General features: G+C 45.6%; 1 protein-coding gene across 1 annotated transcript; it reads left to right on the forward strand.

Annotated features, from left to right (window-relative positions):
* Positions 1-1,820: 1,820 nt before the first annotated feature.
* On the forward strand, positions 1,821-18,708 carry kif28 (kinesin family member 28). The gene is made up of 25 exons (XM_071415588.1): positions 1,821-1,874; positions 2,086-2,277; positions 5,661-5,864; positions 6,097-6,132; positions 6,251-6,370; positions 7,316-7,423; positions 7,832-7,986; positions 8,114-8,225; positions 8,650-8,717; positions 8,806-8,948; positions 9,111-9,232; positions 9,324-9,414; positions 9,598-9,658; positions 9,900-10,023; positions 10,981-11,143; positions 11,476-11,594; positions 12,335-12,442; positions 15,738-15,959; positions 16,036-16,106; positions 16,506-16,640; positions 16,761-16,927; positions 17,285-17,382; positions 17,530-17,665; positions 17,760-17,911; positions 18,112-18,708. The coding sequence occupies exons 1-25, from the start codon at positions 1,821-1,823 to the stop codon at positions 18,268-18,270; spliced, it is 3,120 nt and encodes a 1,039-aa protein (XP_071271689.1). The 3' UTR covers positions 18,271-18,708.
* Positions 18,709-19,431: the final 723 nt, after the last annotated feature.

Here is a 19,431-nt window from a genome sequence, read left to right on the forward strand (position 1 = left end):
TGGGCCAATCATGAGTAGGAAATTGGTCGTAAATGCTGAGAATAGATACATTTTACTCCTACTTGTATGGGTAAAAACAAAAGCTATTCATAAAGCCTCTTTAGTCATAAGATTCCCACCTAGTTTACAGATATTTAGGAGACCTCATGAGCAGGGGCAGACTTAGTGATTTGGAAGTCCCGACCTCCTATTTTTTTATGGGTTTTATAGTTACGACTAATTTAACTGTAACAATGTATTACCGTGTAATGTGCCATGAACACAACCAGTCATTATGTTTTTTTATCTGATTGTCACTTCAAAAAGTAGGTTACCTTCGCACATTTATCCAAAATAATTCCAGCATCCGAACAGAGCACCTGCCAACTTTCCTTCAATTCGCAAGTGGCTGAAAGCATCCGAGCGGGTGAAACATGATGCTGTCAGCCCCTCTGTCTTACTGTATGTAGCCTGAGTATGACATGCCATACTCTTTTTGTCCAGACAGCATCAGATACATGGTCTACGCATACATGTCCTCTGCCTTGATGACAATGGCAGTATTATCAGCAGTACTTGTATTTTTACTAATAGTCTAGACTTACTGTACATGTAACAGTATCTCTTGCGCTTTTGACAACGATTTCACATGAGGTCTATTTTACAATTATATGTCTAAATACTTATAACCACGAGGCTAATCAATAAACATGTTTTTCCTTTGATTATTTAATTACCTTCATCGTGTTATTTCATGTTATCCATTTGGAGTATAACATCACGTTGTTAAAAAATGTCTAAACTGGGAATGCCTATAAATTGGGCAAATGAAGGAATCTAGGGCACGGTTTCCCAAACTTTGGTAAAAAAATAATAATTCAATATTAGGCAATAATTAAGAGTAGGCAAATTAATTGATCGTGCCAGGTGAAAATTACATAAAACTTTTTACCATTACAACATTTGATTTATGTACAGTCACATTCACCGTGTTTGTCTGAAGCGTGTTACCCATAGAGTTCACAGCTGGCGATGCCTCATCGCGATTGGTTATTCCCCATCATTTGCAACAACGTCAATGAGCATCAAACTGTCATGATTACCAGCCAAGATAAACTTTTATGAATTGTTTATGCTCCTCGCTCAGATCTTGTCTGGGCAAGATGTCTTAACATCATCCTTTAACCTACTCTGAGCTGGGAGTTTCAAAACCGGTTTGAACAGGATTCCTAGGACCTTTTCTGAGATGATTTGTGTGATAGAATTATGCCATGGTGGTATAAGACGGATGGCTACTATATGTGGGCAGGGGGGTGTTAGTACTGGCTCATACGGTGACAAAAGTGAACTGTGAGTGTTCGTAATCTTCCTTTCTAAAGGTTTCTGTGTGTGTGTCTGTAGTCTCCCTTTCAAAAAAGGCTGTGTGTCTGTAGCCTTTATAAAAGGTGCGTAGCTTTCCTTTATAAAAGGCGCTGGGTCTGTGTATAATTCATACAGAGAGATGCAGAGTGAAAGTGATCACCTGGCTACTCAGGTTACTTAGCTACTCGCCTGCGCTGCATCTCAATAGCCTGGAGTGGTCTCCTCTCCCCGTCTCCTCTCCTTCACCTGAAAATACAGACTTGATGAAAGCAACATGGATGATGGATTTCAGGACATCTATTTCACCTGTCTGGTTCTGAGCCAAAACATCAGTGCAGATGGAGGAGAGAAGACAATGACGAGGAAGCTGCTCTAGACTATTGAGCTGCAGCCCTGGTGCTGCTGTCAGTGGGTGCAGGGTGTCACCCAGCCTTTCCCTTACAGAAGCAGGGACGATCATGAGGGCTAAAGGAGCAGAGATGCCGGGGAAGGACTGTGTCAAAGTGGCCGTACGCGTCAGACCCTTCAACAAGGTCAGTTGTGGACAGATCTGGGATGTTTCTAGTTGTTTGTTCGGTTTAGTATTTCTCTCCTACTACTTTTTCTAGGACATGATCCATCATCAGACTGTGTCATGCTATCATGCCAATCTGCACTGTGTTTTGTGTACTATGTGGTCCTCCACCAATACTATACCTGCTGCACTGGTCCCCCACCCCCACGTCTCTCTCCTCCCGTGCCCAGAGAGAGAGGGACGCGGGCGGCCGCTGCATTATCTCTATGGCCTCCAGCACCATCACCATCCAGGACCCTCGGAACAGCCAGAGCCCACGCTCCTTCTGCTTTGACTATGCCTACTGGTCCCACAGCGGCTTCACCAGAGACTGCTCTGGCCTGTACGTACCTGAGGAGCCTGGAGGACGATATGCTGACCAGGTGAGGAGTTGGGGAGGGGGAGAAGAGGAGAGGAGAGGAGGAGAAGATACTTCTCTTGCCTGTACCTAGCTGAGGAGGATGATACATTGAGGAGGGCAGGGCAGTAACTCTGTCTATTCTCACTCAGGGCAGTAACTCTGTCTATTCTCCCTCAGGGTAGTAACTCTGTCTATTCTCCCTCAGGGCAGTAACTCTGTCTATTCTTCCTCAGGGCAGTAACTCTGTCTATTCTTCCTCAGGGCAGTAACTCTGTATATTCTCCCTCAGGGCAGTAACTCTGTCTATTCTCCCTCAGGGCAGTAACTCTGTCTATTCTCCCTCGGGGCAGTAACTCTGTCTATTCTCCCTCGGGGCAGTAACTCTGTCTATTCTCCAACAGGGCAGTAACTCTGTATATTCTCCCTCGGGGCAGTAACTCTGTCTATTCTCCCTCGGGGCAGTAACTCTGTCTATTCTCCCTCTGGGCAGTAACTCTGTCTATTCTCCCTCGGGGCAGTAACTCTGTCTATTCTCCCTCTGGGCAGTAACTCTGTCTATTCTCCAACAGGGCAGTAACTCTGTCTATTCTCCCTCAGGGCAGTAACTCTGTCTATTCTCCCTCGGGGCAGTAACTCTGTCTATTCTCCCTCAGGGCAGTAACTCTGTCTATTCTCCCTCAGGGCAGTAACTGTGTATATTCTCCCTCAGGGCAGTAACTCTGTATATTCTCCCTCAGGGCAGTAACTCTGTATATTCTCCCTCAGGGCAGTAACTCTGTATATTCTCCCTCAGGGCAGTAACACTCTCTGTCCCCTCAGGGTAGTAACTCTGTATATTCTCCCTCAGGGCATTAACACTCTCTGTCCCCTCAGGGTAGTAACTCTGTATATTCTCCCTCAGGGCAGTAACACTCTCTGTCCCCTCAGGGTAGTAACTCTGTATATTCTCCCTCAGGGCAGTAACTCTGTATATTCTCCCTCAGGGTAGTAACTCTGTATATTCTCCCTCAGGGTGGTAACTCTGTATATTCTCCCTCAGGGCAGTAACACTCTCTGTCCCCTCAGGGTGGTAACTCTGTATATTCTCCCTCAGGGCAGTAACTCTGTATATTCTCCCTCAGGGTGGTAACTCTGTATATTCTCCCTCAGGGCAGTAACACTCTCTGTATCCTCAGGGTAGTAACTCTGTATATTCTCCCTCAGGGTGGTAACTCTGTATATTCTCCCTCAGGGCAGTAACACTCTCTGTCCCCTCAGGGTGGTAACTCTGTATATTCTCCCTCAGGGCAGTAACACTCTCTGTATCCTCAGGGTAGTAACTCTGTATATTCTCCCTCAGGGTGGTAACTCTGTATATTCTCCCTCAGGGCAGTAACACTCTCTGTATCCTCAGGGTAGTAACTCTGTATATTCTCCCTCAGGGCAGTAACTCTGTATATTCTCCCTCAGGGCAGTAACACTCTCTGTCCCCTCAGGGTAGTAACTCGGTATATTCTCCCTCAGGGCAGTAACACTCTCTGTATCCTCAGGGTAGTAACTCTGTATATTCTCCCTCAGGGCAGTAACACTCTCTGTCCCCTCAGGGTGGTAACTCTGTATATTCTCCCTCAGGGCAGTAACACTCTCTGTATCCTCAGGGTAGTAACTCTGTATATTCTCCCTCAGGGTGGTAACTCTGTATATTCTCCCTCAGGGCAGTAACACTCTCTGTATCCTCAGGGTAGTAACTCTGTATATTCTCCCTCAGGGCAGTAACTCTGTATATTCTCCCTCAGGGCAGTAACACTCTCTGTCCCCTCAGGGTAGTAACTCGGTATATTCTCCCTCAGGGCAGTAACACTCTCTGTCCCCTCAGGGTAGTAACTCTGTATATTCTCCCTCAGGGCAGTAACTCTGTATATTCTCCCTCAGGGCAGTAACACTCTCTGTATCCTCGGGGCAGTAACTCTGTCTATTCTCCCTCAGGGCAGTAACTCTGTATATTCTCCCTCAGGGCAGTAACACTCTCTGTCCCCTCAGGGTAGTAACTCTGTATATTCTCCCTCAGGGTAGTAACTCGGTATATTCTCCCTCAGGGCAGTAACACTCTCTGTCCCCTCAGGGTAGTAACTCTGTATATTCTCCCTCAGGGTAGTAACTCTGTATATTCTCCCTCAGGGCAGTAACACTCTCTGTCCCCTCAGGGTAGTAACTCTGTATATTCTCCCTCAGGTTAGTAACTCTGTATATTCTCCCTCAGGGCAGTAACACTCTCTGTCCCCTCAGGGTAGTAACTCTGTATATTCTCCCTCAGGTTAGTAACTCTGTATATTCTCCCTCAGGGCAGTAACACTCTCTGTCCCCTCAGGGTGGTAACTCTGTATATTCTCCCTCAGGGCAGTAACACTCTCTGTATCCTCAGGGTAGTAACTCTGTATATTCTCCCTCAGGGCAGTAACTCTGTATATTCTCCCTCAGGGCAGTAACACTCTCTGTATCCTCAGGGTAGTAACTCTGTATATTCTCCCTCAGGGCAGTAACACTCTCTGTATCCTCAGGGTAGTAACTCTGTATATTCTCCCTCAGGGCAGTAACTCTGTATATTCTCCCTCAGGGCAGTAACACTCTCTGTATCCTCAGGGTAGTAACTCTGTATATTCTCCCTCAGGGCAGTAACTCTGTATATTCTCCCTCAGGGCAGTAACACTCTCTGTATCCTCAGGGTAGTAACTCTGTATATTCTCCCTCAGGGCAGTAACACTCTCTGTATCCTCAGGGTAGTAACTCTGTATATTCTCCCTCAGGGTAGTAACTCTGTATATTCTCCCTCAGGGCAGTAACACTCTCTGTATCCTCAGGGTAGTAACTCTGTATATTCTCCCTCAGGGCAGTAACTCTGTATATTCTCCCTCAGGGCAGTAACACTCTCTGTATCCTCAGGGTAGTAACTCTGTATATTCTCCCTCAGGGTGGTAACTCTGTATATTCTCCCTCAGGGCAGTAACTCTGTATATTCTCCCTCAGGGCAGTAACACTCTCTGTATCCTCAGGGTAGTAACTCTGTATATTCTCCCTCAGGGCAGTAACTCTGTATATTCTCCCTCAGGGCAGTAACACTCTCTGTCCCCTCAGGGTAGTAACTCTGTATATTCTCCCTCAGGGCAGTAACACTCTCTGTACAGGGTAGTAACTCTGTATATTCTCCCTCAGGTTAGTAACTCTGTATATTCTCCCTCAGGGCAGTAACACTCTCTGTCCCCTCAGGGTAGTAACTCTGTATATTCTCCCTCAGGGCAGTAACACTCTCTGTATCCTCAGGGTAGTAACTCTGTATATTCTCCCTCAGGTTAGTAACTCTGTATATTCTCCCTCGGGGCAGTAACACTCTCTGTCCCCTCAGGGCAGTAACACTCTCTGTCCCCTCAGGGTAGTGTGTTCCAGGACCTGGGGGAGGGGATCCTGGAGAATGCCCTTCAAGGTTATAACGCCACCCTGCTAGCCTACGGGCAGACTGGCTCAGGGAAGAGCTACTCCATGGTCGGGTACGGACCCAACAAGGGCCTGGTGCCCACCCTCTGTGACAAACTGTTTCAGGCCATCAGGGCCAACCAGGACAGCCGACAGTGCCAGGTGTGTAGGTCTGAAATATGACTTTTTTTAAATCTATAAAACAAATAAGAAATAAACTAAAAAATAAGCATTGTTTTGTTACATTGACAGCTCACAAATAGACAAACTGTACCAAAAGGCAACCACAACACAGGACAATTACACAAACAAAACAAGAAGACAATAACTAATATCACAGCCAGAAATCATTTTTGATTTTTATCATTTTCAATGGGCTCCTCTGTTCCCCAAGGTCTTTTTCAGCATGTTGGAAATCTACAATGAACAGGTAAGTCTGGGCTTGTCTCTGTCATGCCTGTTGAAAACTCTTGAGTATTTGACATGTACAGTTCACAGCTGATCTGTCCAGATTTTGACCCCAAGCCCTTGCCCCTCTCCTCCTCCAGGTGGTTGACCTGTTGTCACGGGGGTCTCGGTCTCCGGGGGGACTGCGTGTCCGAGAGGAGCAGCAGAGAGGCTTCTATGTGGAGGGGCTTCGCAGGGTCCCCTGTGACAGCGCCCCACAGGTGCAACATGTCATTATTATCTCTACATACAGTGAAACAATACAATGACTATGAGGTCGACGTGCAGACTGTCAGCTTTACTTTTGAGGTGATTTCGTCCATATTGGGTGAACCGTTTAGAAATTACAGCACTTTTTGTACATAGTCCCCCCATTTTAGGGGACCAAAAGTATTGGGAGAAATTCACATATATTATGGGTTTTAAAATAGTAAAAAGTTAAGTATTTGGTCTCATATTCGTAGCACGCATTCATAGACTACATCATGCTTGTGTCGCTACAAAAATGAGTGAGAAAGTTAGATGCACAATTATCATATCCTCGCAATAATGCTAACCTCCCCTGTCCCTGTAATGGTGAGAGGTTAGCATGTCTTGGGGGTACTATATTTGTGCGTCTGTAACTTTCTCACTCATCATTATTCACAATTATTTCAGGATTATCCGTTATCGTAGTGGCATCCACATTAATGTGGAAGTGTTTAGGGACATATTCTATTCTTATTTACAATAAAAGTGACTCCAAAATGACACACTAAATTATTTACCAAATGATCTGAAACTCACCAAAGCAAACAGCAAATGCATCCAACAAATTTGTGGAGTCAAAAGCTTGATGTAGTCATTGTGTACTAGGAATATGGGACCAAATACTTAACTTTTACTACTTTAATACTCTCTAACATAGCAGTCTAACATATGTGAATTTGTCCCAAAACTTTTGGTCCTGTAAAATGGGGGACTATGTACAAAAAGTGCTGTAATTTCTAAACAGTTCACCCGATACGGACGAAAATACCCTAAAATTAAAGCTTTAAACTCATAGTCATTGTATAAGTTCAATGTCACAGTCCCAATACTTTTGGAGCTCACTGTATATGTATCAATATTATTATTATTATTATTATTTTTAATCTAATTGATATATATATATATATATTTTGTAGGTGGAGCAGCTGATGGAGCAGGGGACGAGGATGCGTACCACGGCCACCACACACATGAACGCCAACAGCAGCCGCTCACACATGCTCATCATCCTCCAGCTCAAACAGGTAAGTCACATTGCCCAGTCAACCCCTAGCCCCTAATCCCTAAACACTTCTGCTCTGAGAGGATTAGATAAGTATGGAAAAAGCTTGACCTTGCCATTGGATAAGCCAGAATGTACTTTTTTCTTGTTGGATACATCTGTCCAATCCTTTCAGATCAGTGGAGGCTGCTGAGGGGAGGACGGCTCATAATAATGTCCGGAACAGAGCAAATGGAAAAGCATCAGTCCACTCATTCCGCTCCAGCCATTACCACGAGCTCGTCCTCCCCAATTAAGGTGCCACCAACCTCCTGTGCTTCAGATGTACACAGGTGCCAAGGGGGGTAGGGGCGAGAGGGGTTGATTTGGGTGTTAGATATGGCCCTTGGTGTTCTTATTGTATCTCTGACCCTCTCCTGTCCCTCTGCAGATCTTCTCTGAGGAGAGCATCACCAAGCAGTCTAACATCAACCTGGTGGACCTGGCGGGCAGCGAGAGACAGCGGGTGTCAGGCTCCGAGGCCGACCGGCTCAAAGAGGGCACAGCCATCAACCTCAGCCTCACCACCCTGGGCAACGTCATCAGGTCAGGGAGAGATCTGCCCTCCACGCCAACACGTCACCAAAAACTCTTTCTATATTCATATATTTTACCCAGCACTGCTTTTTGTATTCCTACTTGTCTCATCTCCTTCCTCCTCCTCTCCCTGCAGTGCCCTTGCTGACGTAGCGGTAGGGAAGAAAGTAGTCCATATCCCATATAGAGACTCTGTCCTCACCAAGCTGCTGCAGTCTGCCCTGGGGGGGAACAGCCGTACTGTCATGGTAACCATTTGTCTACACCCTTAGGAAAAAAAGATGCTATCTAGAACCTAAACAGGTTCTTCAGCTGTCCCCATAGGAGAACCCGTTGGAGAAGCCTTATTGGTTCCAGGTAGAACCGTTTTGGTTACAGGTAAGAACCCTTTCCACAGAGGGTTCTTAATGGAACCCGAAAAGGTTCTACTTGGAACCAAAATGGTTCTCCTATGGGGACAACCGTAACCCTTTTGGAACCCTTTTTTCTAAGAGTGTAGCATGCACCTCTTAACATCTAAAGATATGATTCATATCCTATGATTAGCTTTTTTGGGGGGGGGGGGCAAAAATGTGTTAATATTATGGTTGGGTAAACTCACAAAAAGTGAGTCGGTCTTGAGCTCTCTTACCATATGCCCTGCCTGTCATAACTAAATACCAGAATGCTCAGATTGCAGCTCTGAGTCCAGCTGATATCTGCTATGAAGAGTCTATCTCAACCCTGCGATATGCTGAAAGGTACAGTAGGCCCAGCATTCCTTCTTTGTTAGAAAACTCTTAGTATTTGACATATACAGTACAGTTCACAGATGCCCCCCCCCCTTAGGGCAAAGCGTATTCAGAACCGTGCGGTGGTGAACGAGAGTCCCACGGAGCGCCTGGTGAAGGAGCTGAAGGCTGAGAACGCCAGGCTCCTGCAGAGACTCAGCCGCCTGGGACAGGAGGGACGCAGGGCAGAGGACGAAACCAGTAGGAGATGGAGGGAGGGAAGGAGGGAGGGCAGATGAGGAAACCAGTAGGGTGGAGATGGAGATAGGGGGGAGGGATGTCGAAGGCAGCATAGTTGGGACTTGGAGCGAGTGTTAGTATACTAATATGTAGCTGTATTTATGTTGTTGTTGCTGTGTCCAGAGGAGCTGCGTCGGCTGTTGACCCATAACGAGCTGCAGATCAGAGCCATCCAGACGCTCTGGGAACAACATCTACAGGAGGCCTTGAAGGACTGGGAGCAGCAGTATGCGACTATCACACAGGTACGCGTGCACACGGACACACGCACGCCCCTCATATCTCCCCCTTCCTCACGCCACCTTCTCTCTCTCCATGTCTCTCTCTCTTTCTCAGGAGCGGAGGATGATGCAGATGCATCCGTACATCCTGAACATCAACGAGGATACTCAGCTGTCCGGGGTGGTCAAGCTCTTCATCCAGGAGGGTGAGTCTCTCCTCTGCCCCAGACTACAGCTTTACGATCGAATGAACATACACACACTCAATCAAGACTTTGGGAATTGTGTGTGTGTGTGTGTGTGTGTGTGTGTGTGTGTGTGTGTGTGTGTGTGTGTGTGTGTGTGTGTGTGTGTGTGTGTGTGTGTGTGTGTGTGTGTGTGTTTTATAGGTGAGTGGGATATAGGGCTCTCTGACTCTTCACCCAGGTCCATCTCAATCAGGGGCCTAGGGTGAGTATGACACACACACAAAAATATTTTGAAAACTTGCAAATTGGCTTTGAATTCATCACACTTTTTTATCAAGCACAAAACCTGAATAAATTCGGACTGCGTTTCAGACAGGTGCTGCTTTGTTTGGTTCATTTATGACATCAATAAAAGGGACAGTCTGGGAATGGTACATACATTTTATAAATAGTTACAAAAAAAGAAAATAAAGGTCACCAATAAACCCTTTTTACCTCCTCAGGATCCAGGAGCATCACGCTGTGTTCATTAACGTCCAGCGTAGGGTGTACCTGACCCCACTGGCGGGGTCAAATGTCATTGTCAACGGAACACCCATCTCCCAGAAGACCGAGCTGCAGCACCTGGTTCGTCTCCATGGAATCAAACTATTTCTGCCATTTTGAAACAGGTGGAACTATAGGACACATACTCAGCGTAGTTCAGACATTAGTCGCATCATGGTCAAAACTGATGAGCACGAACAAGGCACGAGTTTTTCATATGGGCTTAATAAGAGGTAAGGGTAAAGGTTAGGGGTTAAAATAACATTTACGGTGCAATCGGAAAGTATTCAGACCCCTTGACCTTTTCCACAATTTGTGGATTCAATTGTTTTTTCCCCCCTGATCAATCTACACACAATACCCCATAATAACAAAGCAACAATTTAAATATCACATTTACAAATGTTTTGGTTTCCTTCCCCAGATCTGTGCCTTGACACAATCCTGTCTCGGAGCTATACGGACAATTCCTTCGACCTCATGGCTTGGTTTTTGCTCTGACATTAACTGTCAACTGTGCCACCTTATATAGACAGGTGTGTGCCTTTCCAAATCATGTCCAATCAATTGAATTTACCACAGGTGGACTCCAATCAAGTTGTAGAAACATCTCATGGATGATCAATGGAAACAGGATGCACCTGAGCTCAATTTCGAGTCTCATAGCAAAGGGTCTGAATACTTATGTAAAAATATATTTTTTTAATGTATTTTTAATGAATTAGCAAAAACAATTGCAAACCTGTTTTCACTCTGTCATTATGGGGTGTTGTGTGTAAAAAAAGTATTTAATACATTTTAGAATAAGGCTGTAACTTAACAAAATGTGGAAAAAGTCAAGGGGTCTGAATACTTTTCGAATGCACTGTATGGCTAGTAATAATCACTATAGTTAGTCTCCCATCTTCTCTAGCATGACCAGATTGTGATGACCACCACTGCCCCTATCCTATGCACTATGCCCTCGGAAGTGGACAATGGTTTAAGTCCTTGAGTCCTACCCTCATATCAACCCGTCCTCTGCCCCCTCGCCTCTAGGACCGACTCATCCTGGGTTCTAACAGCACCTACCTGTTCATTGGCTACCCATCTGAGAGGGGCGGGGATGACTGGAGTCGCTATGACTATGACTACTTCCAGTCTGAACTGGCAGCCGCTGAGGGCATCAACCTCCACTCACTGTGTGAGGAGAAGACACAGGGTAGGAGAGAGAGAGATGGAGGGAGGGAGAGAGAGAGAGTGAATGAGAGAGAGAGAGTGAGAGAAAGAGAGAGCGAGAGGAAGGGAGTGTGGGTGGATGTGGGTGTGCATGCATGTGACAGAGGTAAAAAGAGAGAGAAAGGGTAGAATAATCCATTTTAGAGAGCAAACGCGTGTGTAAGAGAGTGGCAGAGAGAAACGGGGAGAAGTATCAGTCTCCTAGAGAGAGAGAGCTACTGTGCGAGACAGAAAGAGAGAGATTACCTAGATATTAGTGTCTCACACAGAAATTGATGATGTGTGTATCTCCGCTCTCTCTGTCTCCCCCTGTAGGTGACTCCAGTGCAGTCCCCAGTCAGACTGACCCTAGTCTCCTGGCTGTTTTCTATGACTACATCAAACTGATGCCCATGGTGGCTGAGGCCAACCAGATGAGCCAGGAGCTACACAAGGTGACAGATAAACACAATATTATACCTTTAAAGGGATACTTCCTGATTTTGTCAATGTAGCCCTTTATCTACTTTCCCAGGGTCAGATGAGCTCATAGATACCATTTGTATGTCAGTGCAGTATGAAGGAAGTCGCTAATTGCTTACTAGCGTTACTTAGTATTTGCTCGGGAAACTACCTCTAACTTCCTTCATACTGGACGCAGAGACTTCAAAATGGTATCCATGAGTTAATCTGACTCTGGGGAAGTAGATTGACCAAATCCCGAAGTATCACTTTAATACTGATGGGTTTGACATTCTGTTTTATAATTCCCCATCATGCATGGTTTACATGTTAATGCAGCAACATTTTCATCCTGAGATTTGCATCATAAGGTAGAGATTTGCATCATTAGATCATAAGGTAGAGATTTACATCATTAGATCATAAGGTAGAGATTTGCTTCATTAGATCATAAGGTAGAGATTTGCATCATTAGATCATAAGGTAGAGATTTGCATCATTAGATCATAAGGTAGAGATTTGCATCATTAGATCACAACATCCCCCATCATTCTCAACATCCCTAAAACCAAGGTCCCTTTACTTGTGTTTGTGAGAAAATATGTAATGTTTAGATCACAATGAATTATATAGTGTTATTTCCCTGGATTTCAGTTTGTGTTGACTACTGGACGTAATCTGAGTAACGCTAAACCATTACATGAATCATCTAATCATCTAATTATGTGTCCAGGGGGTGGAATTTAAACTGGAGATTAAGAACCTGGCGTTATCAGACTCTAAAGGTCATGACTTGGAGAAGGAGATCGCTGTCAGAGTGACATCACTGGAAAACAAACAGGTGGGGAGACCATGCTGTCAATCACACCTCCTGAATATTGTCATACTAGATGACTTTAATATCTCTACATGGAACATAACTTGACCCATTTAGCTATGAACACTATCAACCCCTAAGTTACTGCAAGGTCCACTTGTGGTTTTCTTCCAAAGCCATATTTGATTATAATCTCTATATACAGTCGTGGCCAAAAGTTGAGAATGACACAAATACTAATTTTCACAAAGTCTGCTGCCTCAGTTTGTATGATGGTAATTTTCATATACTCCAGAATGTTATGAAGAGTGATCATATGAATTGCAATTAGTTGCAAAGTCCCTCTTTGCCATGCAAATGAACTGAATCCCCCAAAAACATTTCCACTGCATTTCAGCCCTGCCACAAAAGGACCAGCTGACATCATGTCAGTGATTCTCTCGTTAACACAGGTGTGAGTGTTGACGAGGACAAGGCTGGAGATCACTCTGTCATGCTGATTGAGTTCGAATAACAGACTGGAAGCTTCAAAAGGAGGGTGGTGCTTGGAATCATTCTTCCTCTGTCAACCACGGTTACCTGCAAGGAAACACGTGCCGTCATCATTGTTTTGCACAAAAAAGGCAAGGATATTGCTGCCAGTAAGATTGCACCTAAATCAACCATTTATCGGATCATCAAAAACTTCTAGGAGAGTGGTTCAATTGTTGTGAAGAAGGCTTCAGGCCGCCCAAGAAAGTCCAGCAAGCTCCAAGACCGTCTCCTAAAGTTGATTCAGCTGCGGGATCGGGGCACCACCAGTACAGAGCATGCTCAGGAATGGCAGCAGGCAGGTGTGAGTGCATCTGCACGCACAGTGAGGAGAAGACTTTTGGAGGATGGCCTGGTGTCAAGAAGGGCAGCAAAGAAGCCACTTCTCTCCAGGAAAAACATCAGGGACAGACTGATATTCTGCAAAAGGTACAGGGATTGGACTGCTGAGGACTCGGGTAAAGTCATTTTCTCTGGTGAATCCCCTTTCCGATTGTTTGGGGCATCCGGAAAAAAGCTTGTCCGGAGAAGACAAGGTGAGCGCTACCATCAGTCCTGTGTCATGCCAACAGTAATGCATCCTGAGACCATTAATGTGTGGGTTTGTTTCTCAGCCAAGGGAGTGGGCTCACTCACAATTTTGAGAACACAGCCATGAATAAAGAATGGTACCAACACAATTTCTCCCAACCATCCAGGAACAGTTTGGTGACGAACAATGCCTTATCCAGCATGATGGAGCACCTTGCCATAAGGCAAAAGTGATAACTAAGTGGCTCGGGGAACAAAACATCGATATTTTGGGTCCATGGCCAGGAAACTCCCCAGACCTTAATCCCATTGAGAACTTGTGGTCAATCCTCAAGAGGACAAACAAAAACCCACAAATTCTGACAAAGTCCAAGCATTGATTATGCAAGAATGGGCTGCCATCAGTCAGGATGTGGCCCAGAAGTTAATTGACAGCATGCCAGGGCGTATTGCAGAGGTCTTGAAAAAGAAGGGTCAACACTGCAAATATTTACTCTTTGCATCAACTTCATGTAATTGTCATTAAAAGCCTTTGACACTTATGAAATGCTTGCAGTTATACTTCAGTATTCCATAGTAACATCTGACAAAAATATCTAAAGACACTAAAGCAGCAAACTTTGTGAAAATTAATATTTGTGTCATTCTCAAAACTTTTGGCCACGACTGTTCAGTGGCTTGCGAAAGTATTCACCCCCTTTGGGATTTTTCCTATTTTGTTGCCTTACAACCTGAAATTAAAATAGATTTTTGGGGGGTTTGTATCATTTGATTTACACAACATGCCTACCACTTTGAAGATGCAAAATATTTTTGGTGAAACAAACAAGAAATAAGACAAAAAACAGAAAACTTTAGCGTGCATAACTATTCACCCCTCCAAAGTCAATACTTTGTAGAGCCACCTTTTGCAGCAATTACAGGTGCAAGTCTCTTGGGGTATGTATCTATAAGCTTGGCACATCTAGCCACTGGGATCTTTGCCCATTCTTCAAGGCAAAACTGCTCCAGTTCAGCAGTATGCTTAGGGTCATTGTCCTGCTGGAAGGTGAACCTCCGTCCCAGTCTCAATCTCTGGAAGACTGAAACAGGTTTCCCTCAAGAATTTCCCTGTATGTAGAGCCATCCATCATTTCTTCAATTCTGACCAGTTTCCCAGTCCCTGCCGATGAAAAACATCCCCACAGCATGATGCTGCCACCACCATGCTACACTGTCGGGATGGTGTTCTCGGGTGATGAGAGGTGTTGGGTTTGCGCCAGACATAGCGTTTTCCTTGATGGCCAAAAAGCTCAATTTTAGTCTCATCTGACCAGAGTACCTTCTTCCATATGTTTGGGGAGTCTCCCACATTCCTTTTGGTGAACACCATACGTGTTTGCTTATTTTTGTCTTTTAAGCAATGACTATTTTTCTGGCCACTCTTCCATAAAGCCCAGCTCTGTGGAGTGTACGGCTTAAAGTGGTCCTATGGACAGATACTCCAATCTCTGCTGTGGAGCTTTGCAGCTCCTTCAGGGGTATATTTGGTCCCTTTGTTGCCTCTCTGATTAATGCCCTCCTTGCCTGGTCCATGAGTTTTGGTGGGTGGCCCTCTCTTGGCAGGTTTGTTGTGGTGCCATATTCTTTCAATTTTTTTATAATGGATTTAATGGTGCTCCGTGGGATGTTCAAAGTTTCAGATATTTTTTTATAACCCAATCCTGATCTGTACTTCTCCACAACTTTGTCCTTGACCTGTTTGGAGAGCTCCTTGGTGTTCATGGTGCCGCTTGCTTGGTGGTGCCGCTTGCTTAGTGGTGTTGCAGACTCTGGAGCCTTTCAGAACAGGTGTGTATATATACTGAGATCATGTGACAGATCATGTGACACTTAGATTGCACACAGGTGGACTTTATTTAACAAATGATGTGACTTCTGAAGGTAATTGGTTGCACCAGATCTTATTTAGAGGCTTCATAGCAAAGGGGGTGAATACATATGCATGTCCCACTTTTCCGTGAATTTTTTTAAACAAGTTATTTTTTTTCATTTCACCTTACCACTTTGGACTATTTTGTGTATGTCCATTACATGAAATCCAGATAAAAATCCATTTAAATTACAGGTTGTAATGCAACAAAATAGGAAAAACGCCAAGGGGGGATGAATACTTTTGCAAGGCACTGTATAGTGTATGTAGGATCCGTGTTGCTGCATAGAGCTGAGTTAAGTGTCAGGTGTGTGTGTAACTCAGGTGAGTGTCCTCTCCCCACAGGTGTGGCTCTGGTCCAAGGCCAAGTTTGTGAACCGCAAGTTCCTGATGGAGGAGTTGTATCAGCAGCACCATACGGAGCGGAAGGGAGAGGGGGCGGCCAGGGCGCCCATGCCCAGAGACAGAGACCCTTTTTGGGATCCGCTGGAGCCCCTGCTCTTGGGCAGCGCCCACCTCTGGCTGCAGTCTCTGGCTTTCCGTATCGCACTGGAGGAACAGCTGGAGGTAGTGTGTGTGTTTGTGTGTGTGTGTTTGTGTGTGTGCACGCGTCGTTCAATCTCATCCCTCTCTGTGTTTACAGGTATTGGGGTCAGAGGGCACTGAGGAGGCCATACTGCAGGCTCAGCTTCTACCATGCAGCCCCACAGGACTGTGGGTAACATTACATTACAGAAGAATGGGAGGCAGACACTTTACTGGGTTGTGTTCAGTACGGACATAGAAAACGTTTTGAACCTGAACTTGTCCAATTAGAACTCAGATCTTAATTTTTATTTTGCTATGTTGTGCCCTAATGAACACAACCCAGATTTAAATAATTGCAGTCTAGAATAACGTGAAGAAGAACATGAATGGTTGACTAGTTGAATCAGGGGTGTTAGATACTTTATGTAGCCAGTGGCCATATGTATCAAGCATTTCAGAGTGCTGATCCAGGATCAGGTCCCTGTCCATGTAATGTTATTCATCGTGATCTAAAAGGCAAAACTGATCCTAAAACAGCACTCTGAGAGGTTTGATACATATGGCCCCTGGCCCTCCTGTGTCCAGGACTCTGGGGGAGGATGACATCCTGATCGACCCCTCTGAGCTACTGGGGAAACGGCTGGACTTCCAGCTGGTCCTGGATCAGTGCTGTGGCCTGCGCTGGGTCCAACAGGCCAGGAACAGAGGCGTTCAGATAGGGTGAGTGGGTTGGAGGTTTGGGGGTGGTATTTCTTCTTTAGTATTAATAAGTATTTGTTCTTAATTGACTTGCCTTGAGAAATGAAGGTTAAATAACTGACGTCACCTTTCCCCTGCCAGGTTCAGGATGTTCGACAGTGCCCAGCCCCTCTACACTCCGGCCGTGTGGCACAATGTCAACCCCCTGCTGGACCAGCGGGTCCACTTCACCTCTCTGCACACCTCCCAAGGCCTGCTAGAACACCTGCAGACCAGCGCCCTGGTGCTGGAGCTCTGGGGCCTACAGGGTAAGTAAGCCTGGGACTTGCCTACAAACCTGAGCCCAGTAAGGGTAAGCCTGGGACTTGCCGACTTGGAACTCGTACTGTATTCATACTGTATGCATGTGTAAAGGACGTCATGCTGCTTGCTTGGCGAGTACCCCTTTCTCCTGATTCGGCTCATACCGATGATTGAACGCAGGACCTCTGCCTCGCAATCACACTTGACTGCCATCCTGAAGCATCTTACCCAGCCACGCCCATGAAAAGCTAGCTATGCCGCAGCGCAAGTAGAGACACTTCAGGCTGAGGAGTGAGTTTCACAGATCCCATCTGCCACACATACACGCACACCTGAATAACGCTTGATACTTTCCTGTCCAGAGGGATGTAGAGACTTGGTGTCGTCTCTGGAGGGAGTGAGGATGACTCCAGAGGGATGCTTCATCATCGACCACGCTGGCGCAACTGAGACAGCTACTGTGAGTCTACATCAGACATCTGTACACCACTCAGAGGTTTAGAATGTGTCATATTTGTAGGACAGGCTTATAGATTTACATGACACCTCAAAGGGTTAAATAGTATGTATCCACTATAGTGTGTGTGTGTGTGTGTGTGTGTTGCAGACTGTGGACCCTGGCTCAGAGCTGAGCTGCTCTCTGAGGGCTCTACAGCAGGATGTAGAGGAGCTGAGGAACACTAACGCTGCACTGAAGACAGAGAACAACACACTGAGGGATCAGCTCAATACAACTAGGACCGGTCAGACATGCACTAAACAACTGAACTGTTCTCTCACTCACTCTCTCTCTCACTCTCTCTCTCACTCACTCTCTCACTCACTCTCTCTGTGTAGGAGCAGAGTGGGGACGTGGTCGGTCAGAGAGGCGGGGCAGCAGTCTGCGGCCCAGCTGTGATGCAGAGTTCGCCCGCGCCCTGAAGGTCTTCTACCACAGCATGACCTCTGTCAGGGTTCAACTGCAGCGCCTGCGCAGGCACAGGCCCAGTGTATGTATCAATCAGTCAATGAATCAATCTACTTACCTTCTTATTGACTGACTGATCTAAGATGTGTGTGTGTGTGTGTGTGTGTGTGTGTGTGTGTGTGTGTGTGTGTGTGTGTGTGTGTGTGTGTGTGTGTGTGTGTGTGTGTGTGTGTGTGTGTGTGTGTGTGTGTGTGTGTGTGTGTGTGTGTGTGTGTGTTCCAGGAGGAGTCAGATCTCTTGGGTCTCAGGCTGTTTGTGGATGAGCAGGGTGGTCTGCTGCGTGATTTCTCAGAGCTGCTGGAGCAGAGCGTCTCCTGTCTCAAACAGGATGTGGCCGCCATTGTACGACGCAAACGGGAACGCTCAGGAATCTGGTCCTGACCCCCATCCTCGTCTAGTCCTGAACGGAACAACTGGAACTCCCCCATCAAACTAATGTAATGCCCAATTGACCCCTGGACACAACCTCTATGGCCAGGGCACTTCATGTAGATATGAAAGGATCTGATAGGTAAAAACGTGCTGTACTTCCACCTTGCTGAATGATTGGCTGGGTGGGAGTTTCAACATATTGCTTTCATATTTTCATTCCCTTCAGATTTACACAAGTGCCGAGGAAAAGGGTCAGTTAGGTTTTTGATCCTGTGTTTTATCGTCAACAAGTTGGGATTATATATTGGACTCCCGTAAACGCTAATGCTAACAATACTAATATAGTGCAACTAGTGTTTGTGTGTTTACACTCCATTACATCTTGACTTTGCTGTATTACCAGAAATACAGTTGTTTCACTGCAGAGGTCAACTCTGACAATTCTGGGCCCGTATTCATGAAGTGTCTCAGAGTGCTGATCTAGAATCAGGTCCCCTGTCTATATAATTATGATTTTTTATTTTATTTCACCTTTATTTAACCAGGTAGGCTAGCTGAGAACAAGTTCTCATTTGCAACTGCGACCTGTCCAAGATAAAGCATAGCAGTTCGACACATACAACAACACAGAGTTACACATGGAATAAACAAACATACAGTCAATAATACAGTAGAAAAATCTATATACAGCATGTGCAAATAAGGTAGGATAAGAGAGGTAAGGCAATAAATAGTCCATGGTGGCGAAGTAATTACAATATAGCAATTAAACACTGGAATGGTAGAATGTGCAGAAGATGAATGTGCAAGTAGAGATACTGGAGTGCAAAGGAGCAAGATAAATACAGTATGGGGATGAGGTAGTTGGATGGTAGTTGGATGGGCTATTTACAGATGAGCTATGTACATGTGCAGTGATCTGTGAGCTGCTCTGACAGCTGGTGCTTAAAGCTAGTGAGGGAGGTAAGAGTCTCCAGTTTTAGTGATTTTTGCAGTTCCTTCCAGTCATTGGCAGCAGAGAACTGGAAGGAGAGGCGGGCAAAGGAAGAATTAGCTTTGGGGGTGACCAGTGAGATATACCTGCTGGAGCGCGTGCTACGGGTGGGTGCTGCTATGGTGACCAGTGAGCTGAGATAAGGCGGGGCTTTACCTAGCAGAGACTTGTAGATG

The sequence above is a fragment of the Salvelinus alpinus genome, chromosome 9 (genome assembly GCF_045679555.1).
Source record: "Salvelinus alpinus chromosome 9, SLU_Salpinus.1, whole genome shotgun sequence".
In the NCBI taxonomy this organism is placed as follows: Eukaryota; Metazoa; Chordata; class Actinopteri; order Salmoniformes; family Salmonidae; genus Salvelinus; species Salvelinus alpinus.

What these genes read in the sequence shown, in the direction of transcription:
- kif28 (XM_071415588.1), top strand. Translation starts at nt 1,821, where the DNA reads ATGCCGGGGAAGGACTGTGTCAAAGTGGCCGTACGCGTCAGACCCTTC. An exon ending in AGGACAGCCGACAGTGCCAG is followed by an intron (nt 5,865 to 6,096) that starts GTGTGTAGGTCT and finishes CTGTTCCCCAAG; the next exon opens with GTCTTTTTCAGCATGTTGGA. An exon ending in GCGCAACTGAGACAGCTACT is followed by an intron (nt 17,383 to 17,529) that starts GTGAGTCTACAT and finishes TGTGTGTTGCAG; the next exon opens with ACTGTGGACCCTGGCTCAGA.